Here is a 17,144-nt window from a genome sequence, read left to right as displayed (position 1 = left end):
AAGAAACAATATTATATACATTATTTTTCGCAAACGAGATCTTTTGGTATATTTTGTTACTGGTCACCGTGGTAAATGAGTCATAAAACATTTTAAATCGATGCGAAACAACTTTCTATAACATTCAACCAATGAACAAAAACGTGTGCAGAATCCCATTCATGCCTGTGGCCGCATAGATTGCGTAAGCCCCGCCCCCTTCCATCACGCGCATGCGCTCTTGAGTCCTCCAGAACTCCCTCCGTTTCCGCACGCTAGACGCTCTAGCTCACAGCAGCCGCCGAATTTAAAGAGACATGCACCACTTATTTAAATAAAACGACCATTGGTGAAAAATTCGATACATTCTTTCTCGTTCCCTACGTGCGAATCGTTTGCTGTTTATCGCCGATTCGTACGCTCGATGGTGTCGTTTTAAAAGAGAGTGAGCGGTCGGAACACACTTGGCAGGATCTCTTTTCTTTTTCTGCGGGCTTGGGCTGGAAGAGTATACTGGAGTAACTGGGTGGCCGTAAAGTAGACTGGACTTGTGGGGGGAAGAGAGCTGGGTGGCCCCCTAAACGAAGTGATTTTAGCACGTCGGAACCATCCGCAAATACGGAGGGACGGTAAATCATCGCGGCTTGGGTGGCTGTTGGTGTTGGGGAAGGAAACACCATGGCGAAAATTCAGGCACACAGCAGCACTGCGAAGCAAATCAACCAGATCCAAGACAAGGCCTATGTGGTTCAGAAGCAAGTCCAACAGCAGCACTTTCAGAAACTAAAGGTAAGAGGCATTGCAGCAACGGCAGGAGAACAAAGTGCATGTGTGTCCTTCCTTACAATGGATTGTATAGTAGGAAGTGCCGTGCTATTCACATTCATTTGGGGCATAGCAAAGCATTCACGTTGAGTGTGTGTGGATGCATTTGAAAATCTTACGCACTATGCAACTTAACGTTACTCACATCCGCACCGAGATCACAGTCATCTCAGCTGCTGATTTCAAGCTGGAAAAGTCCATGTATTCTAGCTAAACAACACCGATCTCCAGTCAAAGCGATGTCAATTCACCAGTCAAACACGATGAAAGTGTTTCCGCCGAATTAAAGTCTAATGTTTTCATTCGCTATATGTTTTTCATTCTCTTTACACGGTCGTTTTTTAACCGCTGCTCTTTGTTAACACCAAAGCCGGTGGCTTTTTACGTGGTCCGCCAGAAATCACAGTTTAGAGCTTCTAGCGTTTGAAGATTCGCTTTGTTTGATTTGCTTTAAATAGGAGTAACGTTAGATAAGAAAGAGATGGGGGTTTTGCTCGGCTAACAGCAGCTTTTGTCATGAACGTGTCTCCTTTCGTGTACACCAGACCTTCAAAAGATAATTAAAAGTGTTCATTTTACTTGCTTCAAGTGGTCTTCTTTTGAAAAGCACTTCGAGGTCGCTTCATCGGCATTTGGTTTGTTTTTGTTGTGAAATTTTAGCGGGTTGTTGTGAATAGCTTTAGCGCTAACGCAGCAAAGCTAAGAGTCAATGAGCGTCATCTGCCTTTATTTTACTCGTTGAATACTATTAAAACCACAAAGAGTAACGTTAGGTAAACGGCCTGTCTTGCTCTCGGACATCTTGTTTTTTGTCGTTTTTACGTCGTGGTGGTTAAATAGGTAAAGTGGGTAGATTATTTATCTTGTAGGTTTATTTAGACGTGTTTTAGGGTACGTTAGGTTTGTGTACACACAGAAAGGACAGCTGAAATGTATTCCTATGCGTAACGTAAGGCGTTAAACTTGATCACATTTTCTATTTATCACTTCTTCTTTCTCCCAGTTTTCATTGTGCATATTTGTTTCCGTTGATTTATTCAGAAAATATCTGTAATAGAATCTAATGCAAAGTCATTCAATGCAATGGCTCTCCACATTCTCATAGAATAAAGCAGATTGACTGCTTATGTGTCCTTTTAGATAAATACATCTAGTATTAGCATAACACTTACCTTTTGGTATATTGTGGTAGTACTTAAAGTTCACCCCAAAATAAAACTTCTGTCATAATTTGCTCATCAAAACTGTTTGACTTTATTTCTTATGCAGAACACAAAAGAAGATATTTTGAAGAATGTTGTTAACTGGCACCCATTCACTTACATTGGTTTTGTGTCCATACAATAGAAGTGAACGGGTGCCGGCGCTGTTCGGTTACCAACTTTCATCAAAATATCTTCTTTTGTCTTCTGTGGAAGAAAGTAAGTCATACATGTTTGAGATGACAAGAGGGTGAGCAAAATCACTTTAAGCATGTATTTTTTAGTATCATGTAAATAAATAAAGTACCATTTCTATACCATGCCACCAGCGCAGTACATTTTTGGTAAGGGCTTGTCACTGTGTAAATCTTTTGTTGTTTGGAAAGCCACATTTGTGTTTTTCTGTTGCAGGTGGAGGATGCCTTATCTTACTTGGATCAAGTCAAAATACGGTTTGGGAATGATCCTGGAATATACAATAAGTTTCTGGATATCATGAAAGAGTTTAAATCTCAAAGGTTTGTGCACGATTTTATCGGAAGTTTTTGAATGCGTTCCTGATCACAAAAATAGCATTAATGTTTGCATTCTTTACCAACAGTATTGACACGCCAGGCGTTATCAACAGAGTTTCTCAGCTCTTCCATGGACATCCAGATCTCGTGCTGGGGTTTAATGCCTTCCTACCACCTGGGTATCGGATTGAAATTCCCAAAAATGGAATGGCATTTCTCCAGTCACCATTTTCCGTGCAGGTAAGACTTCACTTTACTATTTGTGCATCACTTTGCTATTTGTCTTCTTTGCCGCCTGTGTTCTGTTTTCCCGTTTCCTACTTGGTTCAGTGTTGGAGAAAAATTAAAGAGATGTTTCCAGAGAAATGACAAAGTGTCTGTTTACTGTGCCTTCGCGTGATTCCAAAAACATTTGACATTTGTTTTTAATCATCAAACACATAGTGAAGTGTTTAGGTGGGTAAATAGCATGATTTAATGCTGACAAAGACAACATTTTTTTTGTCTTTGGAGTAACATGCATGCACATTTATTTTAGAAGTGAAAGTTTTGATTTTGTACTTCACCGTTCTGTTTGATATAAAACGGATTAATAGGACAGTTCTTAGTTTCTGATCTTCAATTAGGTTTGTTTTTCACTTTCAGATGGGCAGTTACTTAATGGATATTTAACAGAAGTTTATTGATAGTTTCAGTTGGTGATGGTAGTTTGTAAAGTCTTTGTGAAAGGCGTTTACATATCCATCAGTTTTTGCGATAAACATTTCATGCAGAACATTTTAGCATGATGGATTAAAATAGCAAGGAATTGTATCCATAATTTGAGACCTATTTTGTATAACGTTAGTCGCATTGAATTGGTTTGAAACAAATTGTAGACAAAATCTCTGTATTTCTTAAATTCAACAGACATGATCGTTGGTTTGTGTAAACATTTTGTAGTCCTGTTTTATTGAACCCCAGTGTATGTTGAATAAATAAAGTAGAGCTTTGGTTAAATGGTTCTCATTCTTTCCTCTGAAGGTCTCTCCCGGGCCAGGAAGAAGCACGGGCAGTTCTGTGGTTAGTGCCGCTTCATCAGCATTGGCTGAAGCTGGGTCAGCTCAGAATGAAGCAGTCACCTCTCCGGAGAGCATTGCTTCGTCGTCCGGACCTCCCGAACAATCGAGCAGGTTGTCACTTCCTCTACCTAGCCGAGAGAGCCAATCACAGCCGGCCACCACATCAGTGTCGCCTCCCACATCAGAGCCGAGTCCTGTGGAGTTTGACAGCGCCATCAGTTACGTCAATAAGATCAAAAACAGATTTTTGGACAACCCTGAGACCTATCGAGCCTTTCTGGAAATTCTGCATACATACCAGGTAAGTGCAGAAAATAGTGTAATAGTGTAGTAAAATATATATATATTGTCGCTGTCCTTCTGAAACCTTGTGTGTCCAGATTTGCTGTTTTTCAGGAAATGGGAAAAACACTTTTTAAATGACTACTTCGTGCGTTGTCAAAGTTGACAAGCATTTTTAAATACTTTTTATTGGTTAGATGTTTGCAAATCCCTGTGACAAACATAAAGGGTGACTAATAATAATAATGATTTATGGCAAAAAATTAAAATCACAAAATATGGAAAGGTTTCAGAAGGACAGTAGTGATATTTTTTTGTTCAATATTAACAGTTATTTGAATACTTATGTGAATCCTTTGTTTTACTTTCTATTCTAATGCTAGTAATAAACAACTAGTTAACAACAACTAAAAAACATTTGGAATCATACACTGAATCTTATACCCCTCCGCATCTTTTTTATTGAATGTTATGGCTACATTATGCTTTCAGCTATCAGTGTTGTTCTCTCGGCTCCATTTTACAAATTATTATTATAATAATATTATTAATTTATTTGTCTAAATTTTATCCAAATCAGCATAAGAAATGTAAAAAATCACATGTTGGCTCAAGGAAATGGGCTCCCGTACTGTTTTTTTCCACCCATCCTGTAAACTTATTGATGATCATTGATTTTGTGGATCTTGTGTCCGTCCGTCTGCAGAAGGAACAGCTGGAGGTGAAGGAGAACAGAGGCCGTAGCAGTGGAGGAATGACTGAAGATGAGGTTTTCTCTAAAGTGGCGAGTCTATTCAAAGGACAGGAGGATCTGCTTGCTGAGTTTGGACAGTTTTTGCCTGACGCCAAGAGATCTCTGGTAAGCAGTCAGACTTTAAACACACCCAATGATATTTAGTAATCATTTTGACTGAAAAATGTCTCTGCATAGTTACTGTTAGTCAGCAGATTATAAAGGGTTGTGTCTTGGATTACAGTTCACTGGAGGGTCTTTGACTGGCAAAGACCATCTGAAGAAAGTAGAAGAAGAAGAAATGAATAAACAGAGCAAGAAGAGGCCAAGACCCATGTTAATGCCCCACATGACGCCGCTTTTGAAGGTCAGACTTCACTCATGCACACAAAGCATAAATTCCATAAGCTTGTATATCTTAGTTTAAGTGTGGCACAACGTTCTCTTATTTTTTGTTGGACATAAACAGATAGCCCTGACCCAAGCTCATGCTCAATTTTGGGATAATCATCTTCTAAATCGACTCTTTCTTTAGTTGATGCATATTATGCTTGGATTAAGAAAAAAAGTATTAATAAATGTCCAGTGAATGAAAATTTGCGACATCTAGTGGTGAGGTTGCGAATTGCAACCAACGACTTCACCCTTCGCCCTTTCAAAGCATTACTGAGGCTGACACAGAATTAAAATTTCGTCACGATTTCACTTCTTTGCTGAAGAAGATAACATATTTACGAAATGCGCTCTGTAGGACAGTTTATCCATTTAGGGCTACTGTAGAAACAACATGGCGAATTCCATGTAAGGGGACCCGCGGTGTATGTAGATAGAAATGGCTCATTCTAAGGTAATAAAAACATAACGCTTCATTATGTAAGGTCTTTATACACCTCTGAAGACATAGTTTTGTATATTATATTCCATTTTTCCTTCCAAAAAATTACACACAGCTTCTTTGAAAAATTTCCAAATGTATTATGCCTAAACACTTTCTTATTCACGTAGAAGAAAATGAAGTATTCCTGTTCCAAGGACCCATCTTTCGCCTCTGTCGGAAAACACGGGGTCCTTCGGGAGTTCACGTTCTTCGACAAGGTGAGTTTCTCCGACACATTTGCTTGTAAGCTGTATTGAGTCAGCATTAGCTTTATGATTTACTACATTGATACGGTAATGCCGTTGTGTTAGGTTCGGCGTCTGCTCAAGAGTCAGGAGGTGTACGAGAATTTCTTGCGCTGTATAGCCCTCTTTAATCAGGAAGTGGTGTCAGGGGCTGAACTCATGCAACTTGTGACTCCATTTTTAGGGTAAGAGCTTTTTATATTAAATCCTGTTTGTGTTTTCTCACTGCATTTTAAGGACATTTCAAATCATTTGTGCCTGGTGACTCATTCTGTAGGAAGTTTCCAGAACTCTACACCCAGTTTAAGTCGTTTTTGGGCGATAAAGAGCTGTCTCATGGAGTCTCGGGCCTCTCGGAGCGCTACATGGAGGGTGGAGGCAGAGAAGTGGACTACGCTTCCTGTAAGCGTCTGGGATCTAGCTACAGAGCCCTGCCCAAGACCTACCAGCAACCCAAGTGCACTGGCCGAACGGCTATATGCAAAGAGGTATTATTTCCTCAGCTGGAGATGACAGGCTAGATATTCATGCAGAATAAAGTGTGTCTGGTTTGCAAAACACCTTTAACAAACTAATATCTTGAGCAACATGGCCACTTAAAAGAAATCCGAAATATTTATGTTAGTTGTTGGTGTATTGTATATCGGGATCAAAGTGTCACCCAAAAACAAAAATTCTGACGGTTTATTCACACTTTTTCGCCATTTAAAACACTTTCTTCTGTAGAACACAAAAGAAGATATTTTGTGAAATGTCTCTGTGGTTTTCCATCTGTTCAATAAAAGTCAATGAGGGCCAATGCTGTTTGGTTACCAACATTCTTCAAAATATCATCTTCTGTGTTCTGCAGAAGACAGTCATACAGGTTTAGAATGACTTGGGGTGAATGATAAATGATGAGAGAATTTTCATTTTTGGGTGAACTATCCCTTTGTTGTACTGTAGTTTCAAAACAAATGATGCGCCAAACCATGATGCTTTAATGAAGTCATCAGTCATGTGGTTATAAACCTAGTGGTATTTAGAGTCGTTTAATCACATTTTTAGGTGCTGAATGATACCTGGGTCTCATTCCCGTCCTGGTCTGAAGACTCCACTTTTGTGAGTTCCAAGAAAACACCTTATGAAGAACAACTTCATCGCTGTGAAGATGAGCGTTTTGAGGTAAGATGATTCAGGATTTCTGTATCTAGTTTTGAATTGAGCAAACACCATTGAATGGTGTTGAGATTGGTGCACGTTTCTTTTGCCTGATAGCTGGATGTTGTCCTGGAGACTAATTTGGCAACGATCAGAGTTTTGGAGAGCGTGCAGAAGAAGCTGTCCCGCCTTTCGCCCGAGGATCAGGAGCGCTTCCGATTGGACGACTGCCTGGGCGGAACCTCTGAGGTCATCCAGCGACGTGCGGTCTATCGTATCTACGGCGACAAGGCTCCGGAGATCATCGAGGGGCTGAAGAGGAGCCCGGCCACTGCAGTTCCTGTAGTACTCAAACGGTTTGTCCTTTTTATGTCTTTTGACCTCTTGCTCTCATTCTCTCTCTCTGCTTCTTTTTCACGAAAGATCTAAACGATGCGCAAAATAAGAAGCAAAATAAATGGATTAGTTCTAGCCGCATGACTTTTTTTCATCTGAAACGCGGTGTATTCTGCCGTTTTCCATTTCATGAAAATGTCAATTTTTTCCCGCACGTTTCAATGTGCTGTTTTGACTTACAATGAAGTCGATTTGCCGGCGTGCTGTGAGATTGAGGAGTAACTGTATCGTTTATTTCTCGTAGATTGAAAGCTAAAGAGGAGGAGTGGAGAGAGGCCCAGCAGAGCTTCAATAAAATATGGAGAGAGCAGTATGAGAAGGCGTACCTGAAATCTCTGGACCACCAGGGTGTGAACTTCAAACAGAACGACATGAAGGCCCTTCGATCCAAGAGTCTTCTCAATGAAATCGAGAGCATCTATGATGAGGTGAGTTTCTACAGGCCTTTAGAGCTTTTTATCTTCCGATCGGCTGATTTATCATGTGCATTAGTGGCTAAAAAAGGAATGGGGTTTGGAAGTGAGCCAGTCATTTTTGCTGCCTCATCTTTTTGAAAATACTCCCGAGATTACGACTTGTGGCTTTATTTGTGAGTCACTTTGGACGAAAGCGTCAGCTAAATAAATATGTAAATGGTTTTAGGAGTCAGTGGTTTGTGAGCCTTGTGAAGTTGTTGGTTTAATTTTGGACAAATTTCGGTTGAAAAAGATTTTAATCTCAGAGGACCAAGTAGTAACAAAAGTCGGCACACCAGAGCTCCAAAAACACTTCATTATTTAAAAAACTTTCACATGGCCCGTGACGTTTTGAGCACACAAGCTCTTCATCAGACCTTCATCAGACCAGCTTGTGTGCTCGAAACGTCACACGCCATGCGAAAGTTTTTTACATAATAAAGTGTTTTTTGGAGCTCTGGTGTGCCATGGGTTGGATTTACTCTCTTGGTCGAGCACCCATTTGAGATTGATGTGAGTGTTTTTGTCCACACTTTGAATCTCAGAGGACCAACCTTGTGATATTGAAGTTTAGTGAATTCCCGTTTTGAATCCAGATGTCATGATGGGTAAAACCAAAGCAGGTTTGCACTTCAAATAGAAACTCTTATTAAATCTGTTTTGATAACAGATGCTTTTATAAAAAGATTTTACGTTTTCATTGGACCCCAGTGACAACAGAGAACAGTTTGTTATGAGATTCTCTTCCTACAGAAGTCTGGTTTAATGCAGACAACAGCTTGTTCTCTTTCTATCTGTCATGCTGAAAGCCTGTGGCTACACTTTTTTTCTTGAAATGTTGTTTTGTTAAATGTCTTTTTTTTTTTTCTAAAACAATGACCGCTTGGGCTGATTTGACAGTCACTACAATGAGAAACCGTTTGAGGGCATTTAGTGAAGTTTTAGCGAAGCCCTTTTGACAATATATTGTTTCAGAGAAACGCATCGTAGTGTCATATATGTGTGGCTGTTGAGCTGCTTTACTGGAAGATTAAAATGTTTTTGTCTCAAGCAAACCAAAGGCAGGGGTTGAAAAGCTCTAAGATGGTATGAAGTCTTAAATAAGATGGAGGAAAAACCTCAGGAACAACAAGGTTCGGTGGGCAAGAGGGAGAACTGTGTAGATTTGTTTTGTGAGCAATGTTTAGAACAACCTTTTGTTGATTTTGTGTCTTTGAAGTCTGAATTTGGTTTCTCTGGTGCACGTGTATATATACATCAGCAATTGTATCAGAAATCGAAGCTACACCGAAAATAAACTGCGGTGCAATAACGGTGTTGCAGGCTTCAAGGTGTAAACGCAACAAAACATGGATGCAAACTAAGCTAAATTTAAAGGGGCAGTTCACCCAAAAATACAAATTCTGTCATCATTTACTCACCATCGAGTTGTTCCAAATCTGTGCGCATTTCTTTGTTCTGATATTTGGAAGAATGCTTGTAACCAAACAGTTCTTGGCCACCATTGACTACCATAGTAGGAAAAATGACAGTGGTAGTCAAAAGTGCAAAAAAACAACTGTTCGCTTTCCTACATCCTTCAAAACAACAGAACAAAGAAATGAATCAAGCAATTTTTCCTACTATGGTAGTCAATGGTTGCCAGGGTCTGTTTGGTTACAAGCTTTCCTCCAAAAGTCTTTCTCTGTGTTCATCAGAACAAAGAAATTTATACAGATTTGAAACAACTTGAGGGTGAGTAAATGAAGACAGAATTTTCATTTTTGGGTGAACTGTTCCTTTAATTTTGCTGAAATTATACATTAAAATCACTGTTTCCCGGACTGATTTAAAACCCTGTGCTTCTGTATCCAGGATGTTGTGGCCAGTGGCCAGCCAATCACTTTTTGTGTACAATATTCATTAAACAGTCTATGTTTTCTTTTGTGTTTTTTGACCAGCAGTTTTCTCCTTACCTTCACAGAGACAGGAGCAGAGCACAGAAGAGAGCGGTTTGGGTCAACAAAGTCGGGACGGCTCCACCGGAGGTTCTGCCAGCGAGCCCCACATGATCTTCACCTACGAGGACAAACAGATCCTGGAAGATGCCGCCTCGATCATCATCTACCACGTCAAACGGCAGCCCACCATCCACAAAGATGACAAGGACCACATCAAACGCATCATCCAGCACTTCGTCCCTGACCTTTTCTTCTCCCGCCGCGGCGAGTTGAGCGAGACCGAGGAGTTCACGGATGAAGAAGCCGAAGGGGATGACAGCAACACTGCACCGGGAGGCGGAGTCTCAGCGGTGGGCAGTCAGCTGAACGGCGATTCCAGAAGGCGGCGATGCACGTCCCCTCAGGACATGGACACCTCAGTGACTCCGCACGGCATTAGTCAGGAAAGTGAGCCGGTGGATCTGCGGGACCCGGAGGCGGAGCATCAGAAGGAGTTGGATGGCGTCTATAATCTTTTCTTTGTTAATAATAACTGGTACTTCTTCCTGCGGCTACACCAAACCCTGTGTTCGCGGCTGTTGAAGGTTTACAGACAGGCGGAGAGACAGTTACTGGAACACAGGGCGGAGCAGAATCGGGAACGACTGCTCATGGGAGAGGGGCGCAGGGAAAAGTCGAGTGACCTCGCTATGGAGCTGCGCCTTAAACAGCCAAGTGAGTAGAATCATGCTTATTAGCACATGTACATTCATATGAAACCGGGTTATTGTGGTTGGTTAATTAATAATGTTTATTTAGGATAAGGTATAAATGTAAAATAAGGAATTTCTGTCATCATTTACCCACCCTCTTGTCATTTCAAACCTGTATGACTTTCTTTCTTCTGAAGAACACAAGAGAAGATATTTTGAAGAATGTTGGTAACTGAACTGAAATAATGACAGAATTTTCATTTTTGGGTTAAGTATCCCTTTAATCTATTATGGGTGAAATACTTGGATTATTTAGGAGTATTTAGAATTAAAGGAAGGACTCAAAGCATCTGGTGTCAAAATATCATGGAGCACAGGCTTGTACAATAAATGTGCACCATTGTAAAATCATTCCTGTTTCTGTTGTATTAGGTGAGGTGGAGTTAGAGGAATATTACCCAGCGTTCTTAGACATGGTCCGCAGTCTACTGGATGGAAACCTGGAGTCCACACAGTACGAGGACACCCTGCGAGAGATGTTCACCATCCACGCTTACATCGGCTTTACTGTTGACAAGCTCGTCCAGAACATTGTCAGACAGGTGGGTGGAGGTGTAAGACTGCACCAACCAAACGTTTTACAGCCGTATTCTGTACGTATCCTGTTTTTTTTACCAAACACAGTCATAATTTACTCTTTCAGTGCCATTTTTACTCAACTCAACTCAACTCAACTTTATTTATATAGCGCTTTTACAATTTTCATTGTTACAAAGCAGCTGTACATGAGACACATTGACTACAAGCAAAACAATCAAAGTTGTACCTGCAAAAACAAGAAAAGGTTGAAAACACAGAAGACAGACACACCCACACACAAAACACTCCACACACACAACACGCACCAACACACACACCCACATACAAAACACTCCACACACACAGACACAGAGACACACACACACACGGATGCGCACGCACACACAAACAACACACACACACACGTACGTACACAGACAAGTACGCACACACACACACGCTCAGTGAGAGCACACAATTAGGATAAAGGAGAGAGAAGCACAGGTCAAATATAACAGATAATAAATTCCTATATGCAATATTAATGAAGTAAAACTTTAAGATTCTAAAGCAGCCCCCCCGGTCAGGCAGATAGTGCAAAAACAGTATGCAAACGGTGGCGAGGAACCCAAAACTCTAATGGAGAAAAAAAACCTCAGGAGAACCCAGGCCCAACCAGGGGATTCCAGTTCCCCTCTGGCAAAAGCTGCTGCCTCTGCACAAGCTCCAGAGAACTGTTTTACTGTTTTAACAAACCTTTTTTTACACTGGCATTGTGCAGAATCCACTTAAGCCGGGCTGCAGGCATGTCCTAAAAAGTGAAGCCAAAGAAATTTGATCGCCCCCTAGTGGATGTGTGCAGTTTAGGTCATAAACCCCACCCTCTCCATGTAAATGAACTGGAATCACCACAAACTAAAAATCACCTTGCGCTTCAAATATACTTTTGCCAAAGATGGTTTCTGTCTTTTTAGTAAGCTCTTATCATGCTCATTTATGTTCAAGTGTTCGTTTTTTTAATACGTTTGGTTTTAGTTAAAAGATGTTATAAAAAAGGGGCACGGTAACATGATTTCTTTGTTTACAATTTAGTCATCGGGGAATATGGGTGGGACCTTGATACCACTGCTCCACCTTCCGCTCGCTACAGCCAAGACTCTGGCTCCAAATTAAGTCATTGACACAATATGTCAGCGGCCATATCTCAGGCATTTTGACTTTCTTTCTTTTTTTCAGTTTGGATTTTTCTAGACTGGAAGTCAATGGTGACACGCCGGTCTATGACTTAATCGTGAAAGCTAAAACATGACCAATGTAGCACATATATTTCATAATGAACTCATCAAAGGGTGGGCAGTGATATACCTGATTGTGTCAAATGATGGGTGTTGATTTTGTGTGGTCATACACGTATGTTAATGAAATTATGGTTGTGGCATCATAACTGACCATTTCAAAATAAAGCCTTTTTGCTTTTTTCCTAAGTGTAGGTGGAACTTAATTTGATCCCTTTAACTCGTGTGGGTTTGTGCAAATAATTAAAGAACATCTATTGTGATCTAACATGCTTCTTTCCGATTGGCTCTCGCAGCTTCAACACCTGGTCAGCGATGAGGTGTGCCTGCAGGTGACTGAACTATACCTTGCAGAGAGAAAAAGGGGAGCTGCCGGTGGAAATCTCTCCTCTCAGTGTGTTCGTTCCGCATGGGAAGCCAGTTATCAGTGGAAAGCGGAGAGAGTCATGGCGGAGGAGAACTGCTTCAAGGTTTCGACTTCATTTAAATTTGAATATGCTTAAATAGTTATTACCTATCCATATAACAGTTGACCTGGGAGTCCACACATTTCTATTACGACACATTTTAGGGATGCAGGTTTTGTAATGGTCTTGTTTAGTTGTCCATTCTTGTTTTCATTTTTGTTTCATTTTCTCTAGGTGATGTTCATACAAAATAAAGGTCAGGTAACCTTAACCATTGAGCTGCTAGACACTGAGGAGGCCCAATGCGATGACCCGCTGGATATTCAGGTAAACTTTTGATTGGAGAGACATGCATGAGTTGCTTTTTGACTTACCAACGAAATGACCAGAGGTGGACAGTAAGTAAATTTACCTGAGTACTGTACTTAAGTACACTTTCTGAATATCTGTACTTTACTTGAGTATTATTTTTTCTGAGTACTTGTACTTTAACTTCACTACATTTGAAAGACAAATATCATACTTTTTACTCCACTACATTTATAAAAAGTTCCAAAAGTAAAAAAATGGTTTCTATGCAGCGGGTTTTCCTGTGTGCGCAATTTATCTGGTTTGCGATCTGCCAGGACCTTTTACTGTTGCCAAGTATTTCAGTTTTTCTAAGCTCGCGGTTTTCCGACAAGCTTTGAATGGCCATTTGGCGGATTTTTTTACGCGAATCTGGCAACTCTGGGATCTTCCCGCTAAACTAATGTAAACGACGGCGCAGCTACACCGTTGATAGCGCTCTAAAAAGGCAAATAGAACAATAAAAGAGGAAAAAGGCACATGTTAAAGTGTGGTGTAATCATCTGTGGGTTACGATCAGTCAAAGATCGTAGAAACATTGTCATGAAAATGATCGGCATAACGGCTAAACGGTAAATAAGCATCACATACACCTTGAGCTACACGTGCGTGTTAACTTCTGATCTGCTGCTGTATCATTTAAAGTGATTTGGATAATGAATGATGTTTTTACTGAAGTAACTATAGTTGAAGTATTCCTGTTGAAATAAAAACAATAGAACCCTGCCCAAAATACAACATAAAATGTAATGGATTTAATGGTTATAATGGGACTTGTACTATGGATACTTGTTGTCTAGTTGTATGTGATGGATTCTATTGATGGGATGGTAAATCCTATTGGAATAAAACCCAAAACACACTACAGCAGGAATTTAATTTAAAAATCTCATTCTAATTAAAAACTTCATTGTTTTTTTCAGCAGGGATGGTATTTGCAGTAAAACCACAGTATCCACATATTTACCATTTTCTATATATAGGAACCATACTCCAATTAATAATCTTTAGTAAAACCACAGCAACTAAAATACCATAGTTTCATTATACTAGCTATAGTTTATGTTTGTAGTTAAATTATGGTAATACAAATGGTAATAAATCCAACAAACACATGGCTTCTACACTTGACTATTTACAAGAACCTTATTACTTACTGGTAAATTGCTGCTAAAACTGGTTAAGGGAATATACAAAATAAAAGAACACTGCTCATAAATACATATAGGCCTAGGGGGCTAATGAGGATAATTAGGCTAAATGATCATACAGGATTATATCTAAACTAAACATATATGTGTTAAACATATAAAGCTCTTAAAGGAGTTGCTCACTGCAAAATTTTCCCCCATTGACTTTCCATAGTAGGAATAAAAACTACTATGGAAAGTCAATGGGGGCAAATTTTGAAGTGAACTACTCCTTTAATACAACTGATACTGTGAGCTACTCAGTGTTTTCAGTAGGTTGCTTCAGAGGCATAAGGTATACTTCAATAAAACAATGCAAAACTGACATAAAGGAAATGTACTTTTAATACTTGAGTACTTTTAAAAGCATGTACTTCTGTACTTTTACTCAAGTAAGAATCTGTCTTTACAACTTTTACTTGTAGTGGAGTAATATTTGACCAGTAGTATCTGTACTTTTATTCAAGTAAGGAAGTTGTGTACTTCGTCCACCTCTGGAAATGACCAAGTTTGTATAAATTGTATTACAAATATCTGTGACTAGGTTTGGTCGGTCAATCTAGTGCTCTTTTAGTTCTTTTTGCAGCATTTACATTTATCATATTTGGTTGTCTTGTTTCAGAGTCTGTCTAATTACATGGAGCAGTATATAGGAACGGAGTCGATGTGCTCTCAGACAGAAGGCTACTACTTCAAACCTGTATTTCTACCCAGGTAAAAACCATACGTAAATTTAACCTGCTCTGTTTATGCTGTTTCTTCTTTTGTGCATATTTTATATATGAAGAGTTCATTTGCAAAAACTGATTTTTTTCAAATGTTCAAAAGTCAGTTTTTTGAATGTGCGTTCCAATTAATATCAATCAAACTGCAGTTGGGTTGTTTTGATTACATTTACATTTATTCATTTGGCAGACGCTTTTATCCAAAGTGACTTACAAGTAGGAGAGCATATAACATTTTGTCAACACGCTAAACCGTACCATTAGTTTACTAAGTAATTAAAGGAAAAGTTCACCTCAAAATCAAAATTGGGTTATTTTTTACTCGCCCACATAACGTTCAACGTGTTTTAAGACCTCCCGGCGTCTTCGCATACCTGAACACATTTGAGCCAAACACTCATCCAAACCCATCAATGACTTTCACACTGGGCTACAGTCATTTTGGAACAGAAAAAGGTCCCTCCAAAACTCTTTAATATGGTATTGTATGATATAGCATTAAAGGTCCAATGTGTAATTTTTTTGGAGGATCTATTGACAAAAATGCAATATAATAATATACATAACTATGTCTTCAGAGGTGTATAAAGACCTTACGTAATGAAACGTCATGTTTTTATTACCTTAGAATAAGCTATTTCTATCTACATACACCGCGGGTCCCCTTACATGGAATGTGCCATGTTTTTACTACAGGAGCCCTAAACGGACAAACTGCTCTACAGAGTGCGTTTCATAAATACATGATCTCTTTTGGCAAAGAAGCATAAACGTGACGACATCTTAGTCCTGTGTCAGCCACCGCTTCGAAAGGGAAGGGGATGGATGGATTGATCCATTGGTTGCAATTCGCAACCAGCAGATGCCGCTAAATTTCATACACTGGACCTCTAATGATATAAAAATAACTTGAATAACAAACGTAATGTTGAATCTTCACTGGGGAAAGTACATGTACCTCTGGTCTCTCCTGTAGGAATCTGAGGCATTTTCGCAGCTGGCAGCTCAAGCAGGTGGAAGCCATGCGCTGCAGGAGAGAATGGCATCGGAAGATGGGCGTAGAGACGGCCGGAAATCTGGACTGCCGATTCAAACTCAACACGCACAAGATGGTGTTTGTGATGAACTCTGAGGACTACATGTACCGCAGAGGAGCCCTGGTGAAGGCTCGGAGGGTACGTCGATTGGCTTTCCGCCGTTTCGTTGTTGTAGAAGTGGTATCAAATTTGATGTTAACTTTTTCCCCATCTCCCTTCCCATAGTCCCAGCACAGGGTAGCGCTGGCCCAGCACGATCGCTTTGAGCAGTGGCACCGGGGTTGGCTTGACGAGCACGTGGCCCCCGCCGCCGAGCGTGGCGTGCTGAGCTGGCTCATGGGAGAGGAAAACGAAGACATGATTCCCTGCAAGACAACCTGTGTGTCCACACAGGTCAAAGGCTTACCTGTCAACAGGTACAAGGTGCACTACAACAACAAGGCCCCTGCTTCACCGTAACAAACCTGGTGTGGATCTTTGTGTTTTCTCTCTCTATCTGTCTTTCTCGATCTCTCTCGTCTCTTTTGCTCGCTCATGATCACGGCTGAGATGAAAGGAGCTCACAGACGGATGGTATGAGAACGGACAGCTGCTCAAAAGAGGAAACGCATCACATACTGTAATCTCCACATCATGTCCATCATGACCGATGCAGTTACCAGACGTTTCAAAAATGTGAATGTGCGTTTTTTTTATGAAATCCATTGTAGTTTTTAGCTCCTGAAACCAGAGGTTTGTTTTGTTTATACTGAAGTATTGAGAGACTAGGTTTAATGTCGACAACATCCGTATGTCTTTTTGTACAGCACAGCTCCAGCAATTGCATATACAGCAGATTTTTCTGTGTGCATTCTTATATGTGCATTTTCTTGCCTATAAATTATGACTTTAAAATGGTTTCTGCGGTGCACACTGGCAACTTCACTTTAATGTCCCTGTTTTAGTTGTACGTTATATTCCGTTTTGTTTTCATTGTCTCAAATGAATGGAGCATCGCCAGTGTCACCCGTCAATCACTGCTCATGATTTATAGTCGATTTTGTTAAACATTCAGATCATGTATGATATCGATCTCGCCAAATCGTTGCTTTCGTTTGGTGTAATTTTTACATATTAAAATGGAAAAATGACAAAATATCAGTGTTTTGAAAAAAGAATGTATAACATTTATCCTGTATCACTTATCACAAAATAAACAACCTAGTTGTGCAGTTCTTAAAG

General features: G+C 40.1%; 1 protein-coding gene across 2 annotated transcripts; it reads left to right on the top strand.

Moving 5' to 3' along the window:
- Positions 1–253: 253 nt before the first annotated feature.
- sin3b (SIN3 transcription regulator family member B) lies at positions 254–17,132 on the top strand. 2 transcript variants are annotated; one of them, XM_057356695.1, is made up of 19 exons: positions 254–768; positions 2,418–2,524; positions 2,608–2,761; positions 3,545–3,883; positions 4,571–4,723; positions 4,842–4,964; positions 5,603–5,692; positions 5,786–5,904; positions 5,997–6,207; positions 6,767–6,883; positions 6,977–7,215; positions 7,500–7,683; positions 9,674–10,364; positions 10,775–10,944; positions 12,513–12,686; positions 12,858–12,950; positions 14,784–14,875; positions 15,863–16,061; positions 16,149–17,132. In XM_057356695.1, exons 1-19 carry the CDS (start codon positions 658–660, stop codon positions 16,380–16,382), a joined length of 3,600 nt encoding a protein of 1,199 aa, XP_057212678.1. In that variant the 5' UTR covers positions 254–657; the 3' UTR covers positions 16,383–17,132. The 2 variants fall into 2 exon arrangements, with proteins under 2 accessions (XP_057212678.1, XP_057212680.1); XM_057356697.1 differs by lacking the exon at positions 16,149–17,132 and having other exon boundaries at positions 15,583–15,897.
- The last annotated feature ends 12 nt before the right edge of the window (positions 17,133–17,144 follow it).

Source organism: Triplophysa rosa, linkage group LG17 (genome assembly GCF_024868665.1).
Source record: "Triplophysa rosa linkage group LG17, Trosa_1v2, whole genome shotgun sequence".
NCBI lineage: Eukaryota > Metazoa > Chordata > Actinopteri > Cypriniformes > Nemacheilidae > Triplophysa > Triplophysa rosa.
The sequence above is the reverse complement of the archived record's forward strand: the minus strand, read 5'-3'. Positions and strand labels throughout refer to the sequence as shown.

What these genes read in the sequence shown, in the direction of transcription:
- sin3b (XM_057356695.1), top strand. Translation starts at nt 658, where the DNA reads ATGGCGAAAATTCAGGCACACAGCAGCACTGCGAAGCAAATCAACCAG. An exon ending in GTGAAGATGAGCGTTTTGAG is followed by an intron (nt 6,884 to 6,976) that starts GTAAGATGATTC and finishes TTTGCCTGATAG; the next exon opens with CTGGATGTTGTCCTGGAGAC. An exon ending in GTTCCTGTAGTACTCAAACG is followed by an intron (nt 7,216 to 7,499) that starts GTTTGTCCTTTT and finishes TATTTCTCGTAG; the next exon opens with ATTGAAAGCTAAAGAGGAGG.